An 18401-nucleotide genomic window follows, 5' to 3' on the forward strand; every position below is an offset into this window, starting at 1 on the left:
AAATGTACACTTTCTTGTGGGATAAAGTAACCATGCTTCAGTGCATTGCTTAGTACTTATTATTTAGCTTGTATGGGTGAGAAGAAAACAAGCTTGCAAATTGTACACGGGAAGAGAGGTAAAGCTAGGATGAAGCCCCATCTCCCAAGAGCACATTTCAACTAGCTATTGGGGCAAGGCTTCCCAAAGTTGTATCCCAGTGGGATCATTGGACAAAATTTTGGGATCACAAACTCCAAGGCAGCAATGGCCGCCATAGGGCTCCACTTGAGTGCTAACAGCTGCATGGCCATTTTGAGTTTCTGCTTTAACTGTTGGGTGCTGAAATACTTCCACAGAGGCAAGTATCCCGTCGCCAAGTCACCCTTTATTTACATGTGCATAGTACTTGACACTGGTTTGATTTCCTCAGAGCCAGCTTTCAGAGAGAGCGGAACCTCTGGCACTTCTGTTTATACCTGTCGGCCAGGGATCCCTGATTGGACCAAGTTAACAGCCCCAATCAGGTCCGTCTGGCTGCTGTCATTACAATTACTATATCCCTCCCCCTCTAAGTTTGGAGATGTAGAGCTGTTCTTTATCACGTAGCTTCTCTTGGGGCATTTTTACACAGGGTCTGATTGCTCCGACTCAGCCTCGGGTACGGGTGGTGTACACCAGTCTGTAGCCCGCCTCTTGCGCCCAGAGCATCTCAGAAGAAATTTATCCTCTTTGTTAGGCGGTAAAGGCATTGAGGCTGTGACGTCCACTGTGTCCATCTCAGACTCCGAGGTTTCTTCGACACTAGACAGAGGAAAAGAACTCACGCATTCTGACAGACTTTCTGACTATTCTGAGGGACTGGATATGTTTTGCTCCTGCCCTGTTTATGAGTTTGCAGCTTTCATGTGGTCCGAGTACCTACCCAAACTTTGCCTCGACCGTGCCTCTTACCTTTGCAGGGCCATATCTGTTTTTTAGGCACCAAATTTCGTCCCCTGAAGTGAACTGTCTTGCTTGCTTCGAGGAGTCTTGTGTCTGGCATTGGCGTTCCTATTGCTGTTTCACCTTCCCCAGCCAGGTCCAGGATGATCAGATTTAACATAGTGCGGAGTTTTCTCCCCATTAGAGAATTTGCTGGAGCTATTCCTGTAGTTGCATCGGGATGGTTCGATAATTAAATAGAAACCCAGACAGTTTGGTATCAAGTGAAGCTGTTTTCAGTTTCTTTAAGCCTGCCTTCAAAGTTTGAATTGCTGTTTCCGCCGGACCGTTGGATGATTGAATTCGACTTTAGGAAATACTCAAATTCCCTGCTGGTAAATGATGGCCCATTGTCTGTGACCAACACATCCGGGAGTCTGTGTATTGCAAAAGATGCTCACAGCTTTTCTAGCATCTCCCAGTGTTTGATGAATGAATTCTATCCACATCCAACCACTTTGAGTAGACATCCACAATGACTAAGAACGACAAACCCATGAAAGAGCTGTCGACGTGTAACTGAGTCCAGGGTTTACCCGGCTATTCCCACAAATGTGGGGAGCTGCTGGTGGTAATTTTGTCCACTGGATCTCTGCATCCAATCTTGTCCCCCAGACATAACCTCTTGCCAACACTTTCATTTTGGACACCTCTGGATGACCAACCTATGCTCAGGGCAATCACTCTTGCTCCCCATAATAAAATGCCATCCTCTATGGTGATCTGGTCTCACTGGGTCCAGAAAGGTTTCCAATCTGGTTGTGATGGCCCTTTTGTTTCCCCTCTCGCCGCCAGCTGTTTTTGTTTCACCAGTACCAGATCTTTTTGCATCCACAGTCTGATATTGTCAGTGGTGACCACAAGAGTGTCTAGAAAGTTTAAATCCAGAATGGACTCTTCCAGTTGCAGTACCACCGGTGATGTATCTCAGTGGGAGGAAGTTCAAGGCATCCACATTGGCCCCTTGGCCTCTGGACAGTGTTCCAACTTGTAATTCTACACACTTAGAATGAGAGCCCACAGCTGAATTCGACCTGAAGCTATGGATGGCACAGCCATGTCCTCTTTGATAGCCCTAGTAGGGGTTTGTGGTCTGTTACTATTACAAATTTATGCCCGTAAATGTATTGCTGAAACTTTCCCACACCAAAGATGACCACCAGATCTTCCTTCTCTATCCGGGCACATTTGTGCTTGAGCTAAAGTCCGGGAAGCATATGCTATTGGGCGTTTCTCTCCATCAAGTCATCTGTGAGCCAACACTACCCCAATACTGTACAGGAAGCATCACATGTCAACACCAGGTCTTGTTTGAGATCATAATGTGCCAACGCCTTAAACGATGATAGCTGCTTCTTCACTTCCTTAAAGACTACGTCTGGCTACAAGACCGTTTCCAAGACTAACCCCTTTTCAATAGCAGATGTAAGGGTACCAGGATGGAGGCAGGGTTATGTATGAACTTCCCAATCCAAGGAAAGACCTAAGATCTGGTACAGACATGGGAGCCAGGGCACCTTTGATTGTCCTCACTTTATCTTCTGAATGGTCTAACCCAGACTTGTCAACTCTGTAGCCCAAGTAGTTCAATTGGGGAACTGGAACACACATTTTTCCCTCGTAACGTGTATGCCCGCCTTGGAGAAATGTCTAAGGATTATGTCCAAGTTCTCTAAGTGCTCATTATTAGTCTTCCCTATTATTAACAGGTCGTCCAGATAAATAGCAACCCGGGGTAGACCTTGTAAAATATTCTCCATCATTCGCTGAAAAATGGCACAGGCTGATGATACTCCAAATGGCAGTCTTGTATATTGGTACAAACCCTTATGGGTATTAATTGTAGCATACTTCAGGAAATCCTTATTTGACCTCAATTGCAAATGTTCATGGCACATGTCCAGCTTCCCAGACCCCCTGCCCCACCAGGTTTGCATATAAGTCCCTAGCATTTGGGTATTTATCCAGCTGTGAGAAGCGGTTTACTGTTTGTTTCAAATCCCCACACCTTCGAGCTGACCCATTGGGCTTCACAATCAGTATGACCGAGTGCAGCAAATTCTGCAAGGTTTATTGATTTGATGATTCCTTCACTTTCCAGCCTCCTGATTTCTGCCTCTACTTTTGCACATAAGGCAAATGGCACTGGGTGGGCCTACAGAATTGTGGAAATGCTACCTGGTCAACATGTAAGGTTGCCTTGGGTTCTTTGATAGTCCCTAGAATAGTCCCTGGAATTTTCTAATTCAAGATGGCGGCAGAGAAGCAGTGCAGCATGCAGGCTCCTTCCTGGAACTCATCTGTTCAATCTACTTGTATTTTTTCCTTCTTCTTTCACTGCTTTTTATGTTTCTTTCTTTAATCTACTTACCTTCTGTGGACAGCGAGTTTGTGTAGTGCGGAGAAGATCGAGTCAGTGTAGCAGAGAGCAAGCCCCCCCGGTATCCACAGCAGTGGCATGAGCAGACAGGCCAAGGTCTCCCAGCATCTGCGGCGATCTCAAGTGTGGGGAGATTGAGCTCTTGTGGGGATTGCAAGGCCAGCATGGCTAAGCATTTAAGAAGGATTTGAATCTTACCCAGTATCTCTGTATGAAGACCACAAATCTGGCTGTGAAAATCTGTGATGTGCATCTGGATGTCAGACAGTGGTGACTGGAGGAGCACAGAAGGCGAAGTCTACGGAGAGGGAAAGATGAACTTTTGAACATGTTTCACTTTTTGTAATATCATTGTTATTAATATATTCAGTATTTTACCATTGACACAATTTGTTCAGTAATTTATTCTATAATCCAAGATGGTGCCAGAACATGGTGACGTTATCCACTTTTCACTGTACCTAGGTAAGGTGGCAATAAAATAAATTATTTAATAAATAGACCTTCCTCAAAAACTTCTGGGCATTTAATTAGGACTTTGATCAGGCAGCCATTTTCTAACCAAAAACGTTTGAGCCAATCAAGCTGAATCTTTCTCAACCAATTTCACCCCATCAGACCTGAGCCTTTTACTACAATCAGTGGTAACTGAACCAGCTGCTTCTGACACAAACCAGAACCGAAAGTGTACCCTTAATCTGTGAAGGTACCCTGGTATTGATTTTCAGTCTCACCGAGGTCTTGTGCAACTTAAGGGTTGGAGTCAGAGTGAATTTTGTTAAAGCCTGATTCTGCGATCACTGATAGAGCCGAGCTAGTATCTATCTCAATTAAACCTGGGTGTCCATTTAATTAGATGATTATTTTGATTGGTTCTGATTTGGATGTTGCTAAGAAATTTAACTGTTCTAAACTAGATGTAGGTGGGCTTTCCAGATGTTTCCTCTCCTGAATACCTGCCTATGAGTTCTCTTATTCAATCTCTATTGGGACTCTTTTGTTGTCTCAAGTCCGCACACCGGCAGCAACTACAATAGCTTGCTGGCCCAGATTCTGAAGAAAATGTTAACTGTATGGCCGAAGCTTGACTTTGTTTTGCAGTTTTGCTGTGGGCTGACCTAGAGTCCTTCAGTTTACGATATGTCCTGAGTGAGGATATGCAATTGCCTTCACTCAAGTGGTGTCCCACAAGCTCAGTTGGCCTGGCAAGGGCGTCGACTTCCGTCAGCATACCGTGTAACTCATATGCTCCACTTGCCGCATTTTCTAATGACAAAGTCAGTTGTAATGCCTGTTTGAAGTCCAGTTGAGCTTCAGCAAGTAGGCACTTTTACAGCAGTGGAGCAGAGAGTCGACGTTTCGGATCGGGCCCCTTCATCAGGACTAGGGAGGGATAAGGGAGCTGGGAAATAAATACGCAGGTAGAGGTAGTGGGAATTGGTCAATAGGAAGAGTGGAGCGGATGGGTAGGAAAGAAGATGGACAGGTTGTGTCAGGTCAAGGAGGTGGGATGAGAGGGAGGGTTGGACATGGGATGAGGCTGGGAGTGGGGAAATTTTAAAATTGGTGAATTCTATGTTCAGGCCATCAGGCTATAGGCTCCCGAGGTGTTGTTCCTCCAGTTTGTGGTTGGCGTCATTGTGGCAATGGAGGAGGCCCAGGATGGACATGTCACCAAGGGAGTGGGATGGGGAGTTAGAATGGTTAGCAACCAGAAGGTGTTGTTGATTATAGTGTACAGAGCAGAGGTGCTTCGCAAATCAGTCACTGTATCTGCGCTTGATCTCACCAATGTACAGGAGGCCAGATTGGGAGCAATGGATACAAAAGACTGGGTTGGAGGATGTACAGATGAACCCCTGTCAGATATGGAATGTTTGTCTTGGATCTTGGATGGAGGTGAGAGGGAAAGTGTAGGGGCAGGTATAGACCCTCCTGCGGTTGCAGGTGTGGTGGGGTTGGTGGAGAGTGTGGAGTGGATGAGGGAGTCACAGAGTGAGCGGTCCCCACAAAAGGCAGATACGAGTGGGTAGGGAAATATTTCTTTGGTGGCAGAAGTGGCAGAGGATGATGTGCTGGATACGGAGGTTGGTGGGGTGTATGTGAGGACCAGGGGGACCATCAACTTCACCAACACCTTTCACCCCAACCTCAAATTAACCTGGACCATCTCTGATAGCGCCCTCCCCTTCCTGGTCCTCTCTATCTCCATATCCAGTATCCCTCTCAGCACTGACATCTATTTCAAACCCATCGACTCCCGTAGCTGCCTTGACTACACGTTCTCTCACCCACCCTCCTGCAAGAATGTGAGCCCTTACTTCCAATTCCTCTGCCTCTGCCGCATCTGCTCCCAAGATGGAGAGTTCCACTCCCAGACATCCCAGATGTCCTCCTACTTCAAGGACTGCAACTTCTCCCCTCCATTGATCGAAAATGCCCTCAACCGCATCTCTTGCATTTCCCTCACTTCTTCCCTCAAACCCCCTCACCCCCTACGAAAATAAAGACAGAGTCCCCCTGGTCCCATTCACCCCGTCACCCTAGGCCTTAACAATTTGGGCTATCTCTCTGGGATTGGATGGACATTGGGAACCATGCCCAGGGACTGGTCTTAACAAAACTCATAGGTCACTGGTCTAATATGCATGAAACCTGTCCTTCAGAATGGCGTAAATATTTTGCAGGAGACTTTAGATCAGAGTGTAATAACACCACTTACCACCCACCTGATGTTCACGCACAAGTTAACTTTGACCATGGGATGAACTAGCAGGGAGAATCTTATTGGGGCCTGAATGATGTGGGCAAAGTCAAAAAATGTGGCAGAATCACATGAGAAGTGCAGCAAGGCCTATCTTGATGTTGGCAATAACTCATTGCACCTTCAAACTCTGTTTTAGGTGGCAAGGTGAGATTCTCGCTCTGCAGCAGTGAATTGCCTATTAAGAGGGATTATTGTTTATTAGCTGCATATTTCACCTCAATAAAGTGCAGCTTTCTGTGATACTGCATACCACGAGAAAACAAGATACAGAGAATGTTAGATGTGGAAATTCTGGTCAGAGCAGGTAGCTGAGGATTTCAACTTGCCGCTTTCTCAGAAGGATCTCCATGTTGAACACCAACCCTGTTCTCCCTGAATATGGCCACATGCCCCAATTGTCCAAAGTCATAGGCATCCAATATATGCCAGCTTCTAAAAACCTTCAATGCACATCTCTGAACGATACGCAGAATGCTTTTGCGCCTCAGGATGCAATAACAACTATCATTATAATGCTGCAGCAAGGATATTTGTGTGCTCATAGACTGGACCAAGCTGCATACTCAGTCTATTTGCTTGCTCTCATAGTGCTCACTCACTATGAATGTGCCTGGATGCTCACAACATCCCTGCCTTGCCTGGAGATTTTACATCTTGCCCCTCAATACTGCTGTGTTGGCATGCTGCATGTGCAGAAACAAAGCAAGGAAGCTAGTCATTGTTGTCAACAGTCCTCAGTCAAGTCAAGGTAGATATCCTTCAGACAGAGTGTCCCAGTGCAGTTAGTCAAGGACATTCTCCAATATCAGGCCAAAGGTTTGGATGCTGTCACTCATCTGCATGGGGCAGTTAGAGTCAGAATCTCCTCCTCATAATGGGTGAAGGACCAAATGTCAGGCAAGCCACCATCCATCTTGACTCTTTCTGCCCTATTGTGCACCATTTTTCTACTGGAATGAGAGAGAGGCTGATATTGAGGGAAATAGAACAGCACTGTTGGTACTGGTGGAGTGAATAGACAGCATTCAGGGTTAGTGGTGTTGGGGTTAGGGTGAAGGAGAGCCAGTGAGGAAGATGTTGCAGGCAATAGTGAGAGTGGTAGAAAATGAGCTTTGATGGGTGGTGGATGCAGTAGCTGAGATACAGTGAGTGTGAGTTATTGGAAATAAGATGGTGGCACTTATATTTATGGAATGGAGAATATCAGTGAAGTTCTTCCTATAGAGCTATGCATTTCTCCAGATGGCTCAGACTGCACTGACGCTAGTGGCAACTGAAGGGGTCTGGCGTTGTGGCCTCCACTGCTGGTGTTGGGGTAGGGGGGCATCCCACTTCTGGAGCACTCTGTCTACTAGGATCACAAAGCAGGGTGCCAGTTTTCTCTTTCGTGCCATGTCCGAGGCAAATGCCAGCAACTATGTAGGGCAACTCTAGACTGACAGTGATTTTTAAAGATGACATCAGCACCAGGAATGCAGTTCATTTCAGAATCCCTGTTCTGGGAACGAATGGGGCTAGAATTAGAAAAGAGATGAGTTATAGGGGTACATAGTTGATGGAGTGAATTTGATAAGCTGTAGCAAGAAAACTTGCTATGCCTTGTGGAGAGAAACCCGTCATGAAACTTGAAGAAACTGACATTTAGCCAAAAAAAGATTCTGCTCTACTTCTACTTGGCTAAGTGTGAGTTTTATCAAGATTCATGGACAATTTCTGTCCTTGGGACTGAGCAACTTTACTTGCTGCATGTTCCAAAATTTGTCTCATCAACTACCTACACTGCCCCAGTGGTGTCGTTCTTGTCCAATTCTAGCTCCATTCTTCCACTCACCACAGCCAAAACAACTCTCCACTGCTGGGATACCTGGAATGGTTTGGCACCTCTGGTGCTGATGCCATCTTTAAAAGGTTGTTGTGCGCCAACACTGAACACTGAGACTTTGGATCTTCCTTGTATAGTTCTTGACATTTGTCCAGGACATGGTAGCGTTAGGAAAGTTGTTGCCCCTGTTTTGTAGGCAGGGACCTAGAGGTCCAGCTGGTTGGGGTGGTGCAGATTTGGACATCCTCTTTCCTGAGGAGCAGCAGTGTAGGACATGACACCAGACCATTGTCAGCCTGGTCTGGGTTTGCCACCCCATTCAGTGCAGTGTCAGCCATATGGAGGAATGCACAGCAATGTCGAAATAAGGCCACTAACCTTCTTCACTCCGCCATTGTAAGTGACACCATCTTCTCTCCAATACATCACACTCACTCTTGCCTTGCTACAGTACCCACCTCCCACCAAGGCTATGTTCTACCATTCTCAATCTTACTTGCAACAATTTCCCTCCATCACTGTTATCCACCCTAAACCCCGATACCACTAATCCTGCATGACCTCTGCACTACCTACTCACTCCCTTGGGATATCTCCCCACCTGCACCAAAGTAACAGCTGTGCCACCAACTTTCATCTCTCTTAACAACTTCCTCTCTCGCATTCCAGGAGGAAATCAGCCCACAATAGGGCAGAAAGAGTCAAGACAGGTAGTGGGCTGCTCTACATTCGGCTCCTCAACCCTAATGAGGAGAATTCACAGCATCTAGTTTGCTCGTGGCAAATGATATGATAGAACACTGCATAATAATGAGGTGAGAGCTGCAGTTAATTTTGTTAACAAGCAATAATCACCCTTATTAGGCAACTAGTATTAAGTAGTGAGAATATTGTCTCAATGACCAGAATTTAGTTAAAAGATGCAGCAAGTTATTCTTGATGTTGAGCTGGACTTCTCAAGCAATTTTGTGCCATTTCTTGCCATGGCCACATTGCTGAGGCCCCATAACATTTTGCCCCATATCTGCTTTTCTATTGAAATACAAAGAGAATATCCTATTTCCACTCGTCTAGATAGCTGAGAACTTGTGACATAATGTCACTGTCATACAAAAAAATGAAGAACACGGATGTTAAGGGAAGATATTTTATCCGAGTAAATGCATAATTCAATTATTTTTCCTAGGTGTAATGACTTACATAAACTTACTCACAATGCTATTCCCACTAAATATTAAAGCAGGAGAACAAATGATCAGGTTTTAGCCACCAATTTTGGCTATGTCGCTTAGTCCTTGACTCCCCAACCACAGAAATAGTTTGTGTCAATCTACTCGGCTAACTCCCTTTAATATCTTGAAAACATTGATGATCCCCCAGCTTAGCCTTTTAAATTCCAGGGAATTCAACCATAGTCAGTGTGACCTCTCCTTTAAATTCGACCTGAAATCTAGGTATCATTCCAGTTAAGTTTACATTACACTCCCTCTAAAGTCAGTGGATCTTTCCTAGGGTGTGATGGCCAACCTGAACACAGTACTCCTGGTATGGTATAACAAGGGCCTTGTTTAAACAAAGGATAACTTTGATTATTTTACATTATGATTCTCTAGCTATAAAGCCCATAGTTTCAAGAGCCTTTTCGATTATTTTCAATCTCTGTCCATAATATTTTAATTTATGTACATGGACCCCAAAGTTTATGTGGACCTCTGCTATTTCGGCTTTTCAACATTTAGAAAATTTTCTGTCCTGACATTTATAGGTTCAAAGTGGATGACCTTAAATTTGCTTACAGTAAAATCCATTTATGACAGTTTTTCTCACTCACCTAACCTATTACTATCTATTTGTATGTTAGTGATTCCATTTAGACTACGTACAACGCAACTTATCTTTGTATCATTGGCAAACTTTTTATCCCATCATCTCAGTCATTAACCAACATGATAAATTGTTGAGGCCTCAACATAGACCCTTGTGCAACCCCAGTATTCATATCCAAACAACTGGGGTTCTTTCCCATTATACCTAATGTCAGTCTCCTGCCACTCAACATTCTTCCTGGCTATGTCAAAACTTTGTCTTCACTCCATACGTGTTAACCTTAACTAACTATCCTTCACGATATATTTATTGAGTGTTTCTGGAAGTCCATTTAAATGATATCCATGGACATTTTCTTGACAACTACTTAAGGCACTTTCCAAAAACCTTCAGACAGGTTCATCAGTATGATCCAAACCTTTACCAATCCATGCTGACTCTTTCTGATCAGCTGAATATTTTTGAGTCTCTGTGTTCTGTGTTCAGTCCCTCTATCCTGAATAAAAGATTCAAGTAGCAAAGTAATTTTATCCTTGAAATCACAGGCCAATACATTTCAGCCAACAATGAATATGATAAAAAAAAACTAAAGATAATTTCAACTATAATAATTTGAGAACATATTCAAGAAACAATGGTTCCTAGGTCAGTAAACAGCATTAAAAAACCTTTTCGCCATGTTTGTCTCCAATTTAAAAGTTTCAAACATATATTAGTTATTGTTTTTATTCTTTCAGAATGAGTAATTATTTATACATCTTCATGTATAATGATTAATTTCAATACTTCATGTATCTTATGGAACTTAATATAGACACAAATATGATTTATTATCTTCCTTTCTCTGGCAATCTGATATATGTTGTATAAGCTAATGGTTCTGAGCCAATCGACGCAATGGTCCACCCATTCTACTGATGTCACATACAAGCTGTGGGTGGAGACAAGAAGTTTGACTCTTGCTTTCAGAAGGAACAAATGTATCTGTACCAGCTCGCTAAGGAGTATCCCTGACCAAATGTAGTTGTCATTATTGATATCATGCAATAAATTTTCTCATTATCTAAGATTACCCACTTCTGCAGATACTTGAAAGTGATGAAAATTCTACCAATAATTATGAGGTAGGCCCAAATTCAAAAGAGCGCTGGTGCCAACAAACGCTCACAAACAGCCCTTACCCAGTACCAAATAGTGGTTCAACTGGCAAGTACCACAAGGTATCAGGAGTGATTGTCTGGGAAAATACCTCAATTACATTGCTGAGGTCTCTCTGAAGAGAGAAATTGTAATTGCATATTGTTATGCAAAGTAGTTTGTAGTACAAAGGAATATTGATTTTTAATAACTGGAAATGAAAGAAGATACCTAGACATATAATACCATATACCTAACCAAACTTGTGTTCATGATATTACTTATAGGCTTGCAAAGTTGCTGTCTCAGTTAGAAAGCAACACAGGACCTGGCATGCCACAAATTGATCCTGCTTACCGCCCATGGGTTACTGAGAAAGAAGAAGCACATTTGACCAAAATTCTAGATATGGTTGACAATACTTCAGAAGAAATGTATGACGAAGAACAAGAAACAGAAGAAGAAGAAGAAGAAGCAGAAGAAGAAGAAGCAGAAGAAGAAAAAAAAGAACACCTCATGTCCAAAACTGTAGATAAGGTTGAAGATGCCACGGAAGAGGTCTATATCAGCTATGAAAATGGAAACGATCTGGTTTCTGTAAAAAGCGAGGCAAGTTTGCTAATGACATCTTTATGCCTGCCTATGTTGCTAAGCCATTGAACTAGATCTGTCTTCTCATTTATTTGTAATCCTACACTTAGAGCATAATAAGGGACTGAAAGCCACAAAAAAGATACTTTCAGCAATTTTCATAAAACCCAACTTATTAGGAAATGGGTTCAACTTAAAACAGATGTATATTTAATATGTTCAAAGTAATAAGTGTTGATCAAATATGCATTTATGGGGAGGCGATAGCATAGTGATAATGTCACTGGACTAGTAATCCAAAACACCAGACTAATGTATTAGGAACAAGCATTTGAATTCCACCATGACACATGGTGAAATTTGAATTCAAGGGGTAAAAGCTAAAATAAAAGTGAAATACCACAGATGATGAAAATCTGAACAGCACAGACTTGTTTTTCCTTTTCACAGCTAACATTTACCCCTATTTTACATACACATCACTTCTTTACCAACATTATTACTGCTTTTGTCTTTTGCTCTGGGCATACTCAACATCTATTTTATTTGTCCCTCCTCACCCTCTTTCAGCAGCATAAAACCGATCATTTTCTAAATCCTTTCAGTTCTGAAGAAGAGTCCTACTGGACTCATTATATTAGTTGTTTCGCTCACCACAGATGTTGACGGGCCTGTTGAGTTTCTCCAGCATTTTCTGTTTTTATTTTAAAGAAAGCTAATCTAATGACAACCATATAACCACTGTCAATTGCCATTAAGTCCCTTCTGTCTCAATAAGGTTCTAATTTCCTGATTAATGTCTGTTCGGGAAGGAAATCTTCCATCCTTACCCAGGCTGGCCTACACATGACTCCAGGTCCACAGCAATGTGGTTGACTCTTAACTGCCCTCTGGAAAATTAGAGATGGGCAATAAATGCTGACCTAACCAGTGAAGAAAATATAGAAAGATGATATTGAAACAGGTATATGGTATAAAAATAAGTACACCACGGCTGTAACTATAAGAAAACAGGAATTGTCATCCACCAGTTGTAAAAGATTGACTCAGGCAGAGGTTCTGTGGGCAGGACACAAGGTGGAATCTTTCACTGTCACCTGTGGCAGGTTTGATAGTGTGGAGCATTTTCTAAGGCTGGAGCATGGTGGGTGAGGACCATACTACCTTCTAACCTCCAACCTAATTAACTCCAGTTAATGCCCATTGCAGACCTCATTCTGCCAGGCATGGTTCAGCCATACTGGGAGCATGACAGGCAAACTTGCCAAGCTTGTTTGAAGCCTCCGTGGTGGCGGTGATGGTGAACACAAATTGATTCAAAGGCATTCAGTGCTTGATCGAGGGATTTCATAGCAGGAAAGGGTTAGTCCGCAGCCCCCTTTGGCCTTTCTACCAAACGCTGTCACCTCATTCCCTGTGACATTCCTTTTCAGCCATGCCTGAGTTCCTTCTCGATCTGAGGCCTCGGATGAGGTGGGGAACTGTAAGCATCCATCGTGGTGGCAATGCTAAGAACAGCAGTGATTCCATCCTCTGACTGGCTGGCAGTTCTCGAAGGTGAGGCTTCTGACCATGCCTCCCTACCACTAATCACCCCCCTTCCTGGGACCTTGATCCCAGGGGAAGGCTTACCATTGACCAGCTAAGCACCTAGTGGCACAAAATGTGGCAGGCCTTTTGAAAAAAGGCGATATGGCGAGGATCTTTCCGGCTGTCCAGCCAATGTCTACTTAAACTACACCAAGGCTTTTGATAATGTCCCACATAGGAGACCGATAGCGAAGGTTAGAGCCCATGGGATCCAAGGAAGTTTGGCTAATTGGATACATAATTGGCTGAGTGTCTAGAAGCAGAGGGTGCCAGTTTAGGTGTTATTTTGTGCCTGTGACTGTCCAGTGGGATTCCACAGGGATCAGTTTGGGGCCCTTGCTGTCCAAGGGCTGTCCACTGCTGATCCTGGGAAGGATCGAGGATCAGAGGAGCTTTGATGTGCATGTCCACAGGTCCCTTAAAGGGACAGTTAGATAAAATGGTTAAGAAGCCATATGGAATACTTGTCTTAATGGCCGAGGCATGGAGTTGAAGAGCAGGGAGGTGATACTGGAACTGTATAAAATGTTGGCCACAGCTACGGTATTGTGTGCAATTCTTGAATCCACATTATAGGAGGGGTGTGATTGCACTGGAGAGGGTGCATTGGAGAGTTAGTAGGATGCTGCCTGTGCTAGAGACTTTTAATTACGAAAAGAGATTAGAGAGACTGGGAGCAGAGGAGACTGAAGGGGGATGTGATTGAGATGAATAAAATTATGAGGGCCATATTCAGGGTAGATGGGAAGAGGGGTAAGTGACTGGGGCACAGATTTAAAGTAAGGGTCAGGATGTTTAGAAGAAATATGTGGAAAATTCTTTTCATCCAGAGGGTGGTGGGCATCTGGAACTCACTGCCTGTAAGGATAGTGGAAAGAAACCCTTATAACATTTAAGAAGTATTTAGACCTGCACTTGTGATGCCAAAACATATAAGACAATGGGCCAAATGTAGGAAAATTGGATTAGAATAGTTAGGTTTTTTTTAACCAGCACAGACTTGATAAGCTGAAGGGCCTTTTTCTGTGCTGTTGACCTAAAGGAACACAAAAACAGAAATAAGTCTTTCAGCCCTTTGAGCCTGTTGTACCATTTGATGAGGTTGTGTTTGATTTGTGGCTTAACTCCATATTTGGTCCATATTCCTTATTAACTTGCTTAACACAAATGTATCTAACGCAGATTTAAAATTGAAAACTGATCCAGCATTCATTGCCTTTAGTGCAAGAGAGTACCAAACATCTATCATCCTTTGTCTATAGAAGTGCTTCCTAACATCTCTTCTGAAAAGTCACACTTGCATACATTGAACTCCATGTGCCACAGTTTTGACCATTCACTTAGTTTATCAATATCCCTTTGGAATTTTATTTACACTGTCCACAATGCCACCTAACTTCAGCAAATTTGGATACATAACTTTCCATGCCATTAACCAGTTCGTTAATAAATAATGTGAATAATTGAAGCTCTAGCATACATCCTTGTGGGAACAGCGCTGGTCACATCCTGCCAATTTGAGTCCCTAACCATTATGCCTACTTTCTGCTTCTTGCCACTCAACCAATTTCCCAACCATGTCAATTAATTTGCCCTCTATTCTGTGGGCTTCTACCTTAGTTACCAACCTCTTATGTGAGACTTTATCGAATACTTTCTGGAAGTCCCTATAAACATAGATGTTCAAATAAAACAAAGAACAGTGGATGCTGAATATCTGAAGCTAAAGCAGAAACACTGTTCTGAAGAAGGTTCACTGGACCCAAAAAGTTAACTGTTTTTTTCTCCACAGTTGCTGCCAGCCCTGCTGAGTTTCTCCAGCAATTTCTGTTTTTGACCTATGCATTCACCTGTCCATGACCTTAGTCACCTATTCAAAAAATTCATTGAGGTTTGTCAGGCATGACATACTTATTGTGAAGCTACACTGGCTCTCCATGACTCCAACACTTTCCCCACTGCAGATGTTAGGCTAACTGATCTGCAATTCCCTAGTTTTCCTTTTTCGCCTTTCTTAAAAAGCAGAGTGTCATGTACAATTTTCCAATCCAGAGGGACAACTCCTCTATCTAGGGAACTGTGAAAGATTATGGGTAGGGTTTCTATAATGTGCTCTCCTACGTCCTTCAATGCTCTTAGATGGAAACCATCAGATCGTGGGGCTTTGTTACTGTTTAGTTCCATTAATTTCCTCATCATCGATGTTTTACTAAGGTTAATTTTATTTTGTCGCTGTTCCCAAATCACTATTAATTTTCTTGGGACTTCTGGTAAGCTATCTTCTTTTTCCACTGTAAATACCAAGGCAAAGTGCTTATTCAACATGCCTACTATTTACCGTAGTCCAATTAACAATGTCCCCACTTTCAGTCTTTAGTAGGCTAACATTGCTTTTGACCACCCACCTTCCCATTATGTATGTATAAAATTTCTTCTTATTGATTTTAATGTCCCTGGCAAGTTTCCTTTCATAATCCCTTTTAAACGTCATTGTGCCCTTTGGTGTCTTTGTGTCTTTCCCATTCTGTGCTTTTTTTACATTTTTGTAAGCCCTTTCTTTTAGTTTTGTGCTGTCCCTTATCCCTTTAGTTTGTCCATGAATGTTTTTTTCTGTGAAATGGAGCTTTTCCCTCTCAGGGATATAAACAGGGTATCACACCTCTATGGTCTGTGCCTAGACCTCCATTACGTGCACAAGATTCTGCCAAAGGACTTTCATTAGACTAAGGAAGTCGCTTGACTCGTGTCAATGCATTATGGGTGACAAATGTACTGGGGATCAAAATGTTTTGTTGAAAAGCTTCGAGAATGAGGCATAGAGGAAAAATGTACATTTGAACCATTGCTAACCCCAGGATCTCAAATCGTAATTCATGGTCAATATGGTGCTTCTTATTTTAATCTTGCTGCAATAAAATAAGTGCAACAGCCATTTTGTGTGGAGTAACATCTCACCAACAAAAATGAGGTAAATGACTAGATGATGTTAGTGGCTTGTTTAAGGGATTAATGTCAACAAAAACATCGGAAATGTATCCATAATCTTTCTTAAAATATTCATGGGGTATTTTACAGCCGTCTGAGAGGGGAGCTGGAACTTTGGTTTAACCTTTCAAGCTTTCAAAAGATAGGGTCACCAACAATAAAATATTCTATTATTTTTGCAATGCAGTTAGGTAACAATGTTACTTTACAAAGTAAGGTGTCTGTGCGATAGGCCCTATGACATACGACAAGTGACTTAGCCATATACTGGCTGGTTGAATTGTATTAAGTGCTATGAGCCTTTAGGCTCTTCTGTGGAAAGTCCTCACCATTCCAGGATCAGACTGGAGACCAAAGGTAATCCCCAGGTTATTTTCATTCCCTTGGTAACGTCTTCCTAAATGCTTTCCCCCTGTGGCCTCCACCCTCACCTTCAATAATATGGACAAGAAGTTCATGGTCTTCTTTGTGCTTGCATGGGATTGAGCCGTCTGTTCAGCTGCTTCGATTGCTTCCTCCCCCATTGCTTGCTCACCAGTTCAAACATTCCCTGGACTTCCCTTTGCTAATCCTGAAGCCCCTTCTTTTTCAAGTATCTCTTCCGACTCCACTCAGGCCCTTATTGAGCACATCTTATCCATAAGAACATCTTCTTGATACTCAAACCCACACTGCCTTTATTACTGTTTCAGAAGCCTCTTCCACGGATGCCTACCCTGAAGAAGTTACCCTCCTCCCTCCAGTAAAACCTCAGTGGATCCCTCTCCCACTGCAACTCTCTCGTAATCTCTTTGACCTTGAAACTGCTCGACCACGTCCTGAAGTAAACCAGGTACTACAGCCACATCACCTTTCTTAGTACCTGCCTATGGAACCAGATCATCCCCAATGGACTACAGTCCACATTCAGGCCTTCCCAATTTGGCCTCCAGAACTTCCAATTCCCCGGTCCCCAATACCTCATCTTTACCATGGACGTCCAGTCCCTTTAAACCTGCATTCCCCATACAGATGGCCTAAAGGCCCTCCACTTCTTCCTGTCCTGCAGGCCCGACCAGTCCCCCTCCACTGACACCCTCAACTGCTTAGCCAAACTCTCCTCACCCTCAACAACTTCTCTTTCAATTCCTCCCACTTCCTACAGACAAAGGGGGTGGCCATGGGTACCCGCATGGGCCCAAGCCATGCCTGCCTCTTTGTAGGTTACGTGGAACAATCCCTCTTCCATACCTACACTGGCCCTAAACCCCACCTCTTCCTCCGTTACATTGATGACCGTATCGGCGCCGCCTCGTGCTCCCATGAGGAGCTCGAACAGTTCATCCACTTCACCAACACCTTCCACCCCAACCTTAAGTTCACCTGGACCATCTCTAATACCTCTCTCTCCTCCCTGGACCTCTCTGTCTCCATCTCCGGCAACCACCTGGAAACCGATATCCATTTCAAGCCCACCGACTCCCACAGCTACCTAGAATACACCTCCTCCCACCCACCTTCCTGCAAAAATGCCATCCCCTATTCCCAATTCCTTCGCCTCTGCCGCATCTGCTCCCAGGATGAGGCATTCCACTCCCGTACATCTCAGATGTCCTCGTTTTTCAAGGACCGCAACTTCCCCCCCTCAATGGTCGAGAACGCCCTCGACCGTGTCTCCCGCATTTCCCACAACTCATCCTTCACACCCCATCCCCGCAATAACAACCAAAACAGAATCCCCCTCGTCCTCACGTACCACCCCACCAACCTCCGGATCCAACGCATCATCCTCCGACACTTCCGCCATCTGCAATCTGACCCCACTACCAAAGACATTTTTCCCTCCCCACCCTTATCTGCTTTCCGGAGGGACCACTCTCTCCGTGACTCCCTTGTCTGCTCCACACTCCCCTCCAGCCCCACCACACCCGGCACTTTTCCCTGCAACTGCAGGAAGTGCTACACCTGCCCCTACACCTCCCCCCTCACCCCCATCCCAGGCCCCAAGAAGACTTTCCACATCAAGCAGATGTTCACCTGCACATCTGCTAATGTGGTATACTTCATCTGCTGTTCCCGTTGTGGCCTCCTCTACATCGGGGAAACCAAGCAGAGGCTTGGGGACTGCTTTGCAGAACACCTACGCTCGGTTCGCACTAAACAACTGCACCTCCCAGTCGCGAACCATTTCAACTCCCCCTCCCATTCCTCAGACAACATGTCCATCCTGGACCTCCTGCAGTGCCACAACAATGCTACCCGAAGGTTGCAGGAACAGCAACTCATATTCTGCTTGGGAACCCTGCAGCCCAGTGGTATCAATGTGGATTTCACAAGCTTCAAAATCTCCCCTCCCCCTA

General features: G+C 43.9%; 1 protein-coding gene across 1 annotated transcript in view; it reads left to right on the top strand.

The window, feature by feature from the left end:
- The window catches only part of LOC109928918 (regulator of G protein signaling 22), a 112698-nt gene that overhangs the window by 15962 nt on the left and 78335 nt on the right, over nucleotides 1-18401 (top strand). The window contains exon 6 of the mRNA XM_048595749.1: nucleotides 11184-11509. Within this exon, the coding sequence (XP_048451706.1) occupies nucleotides 11184-11509 (326 nt within the window). The remainder of the gene's footprint in view (nucleotides 1-11183; nucleotides 11510-18401) is intronic.

The sequence above is a fragment of the Rhincodon typus genome, chromosome 4, assembly GCF_021869965.1.
Source record: "Rhincodon typus isolate 14 chromosome 4, sRhiTyp1.1, whole genome shotgun sequence".
NCBI lineage: Eukaryota > Metazoa > Chordata > Chondrichthyes > Orectolobiformes > Rhincodontidae > Rhincodon > Rhincodon typus.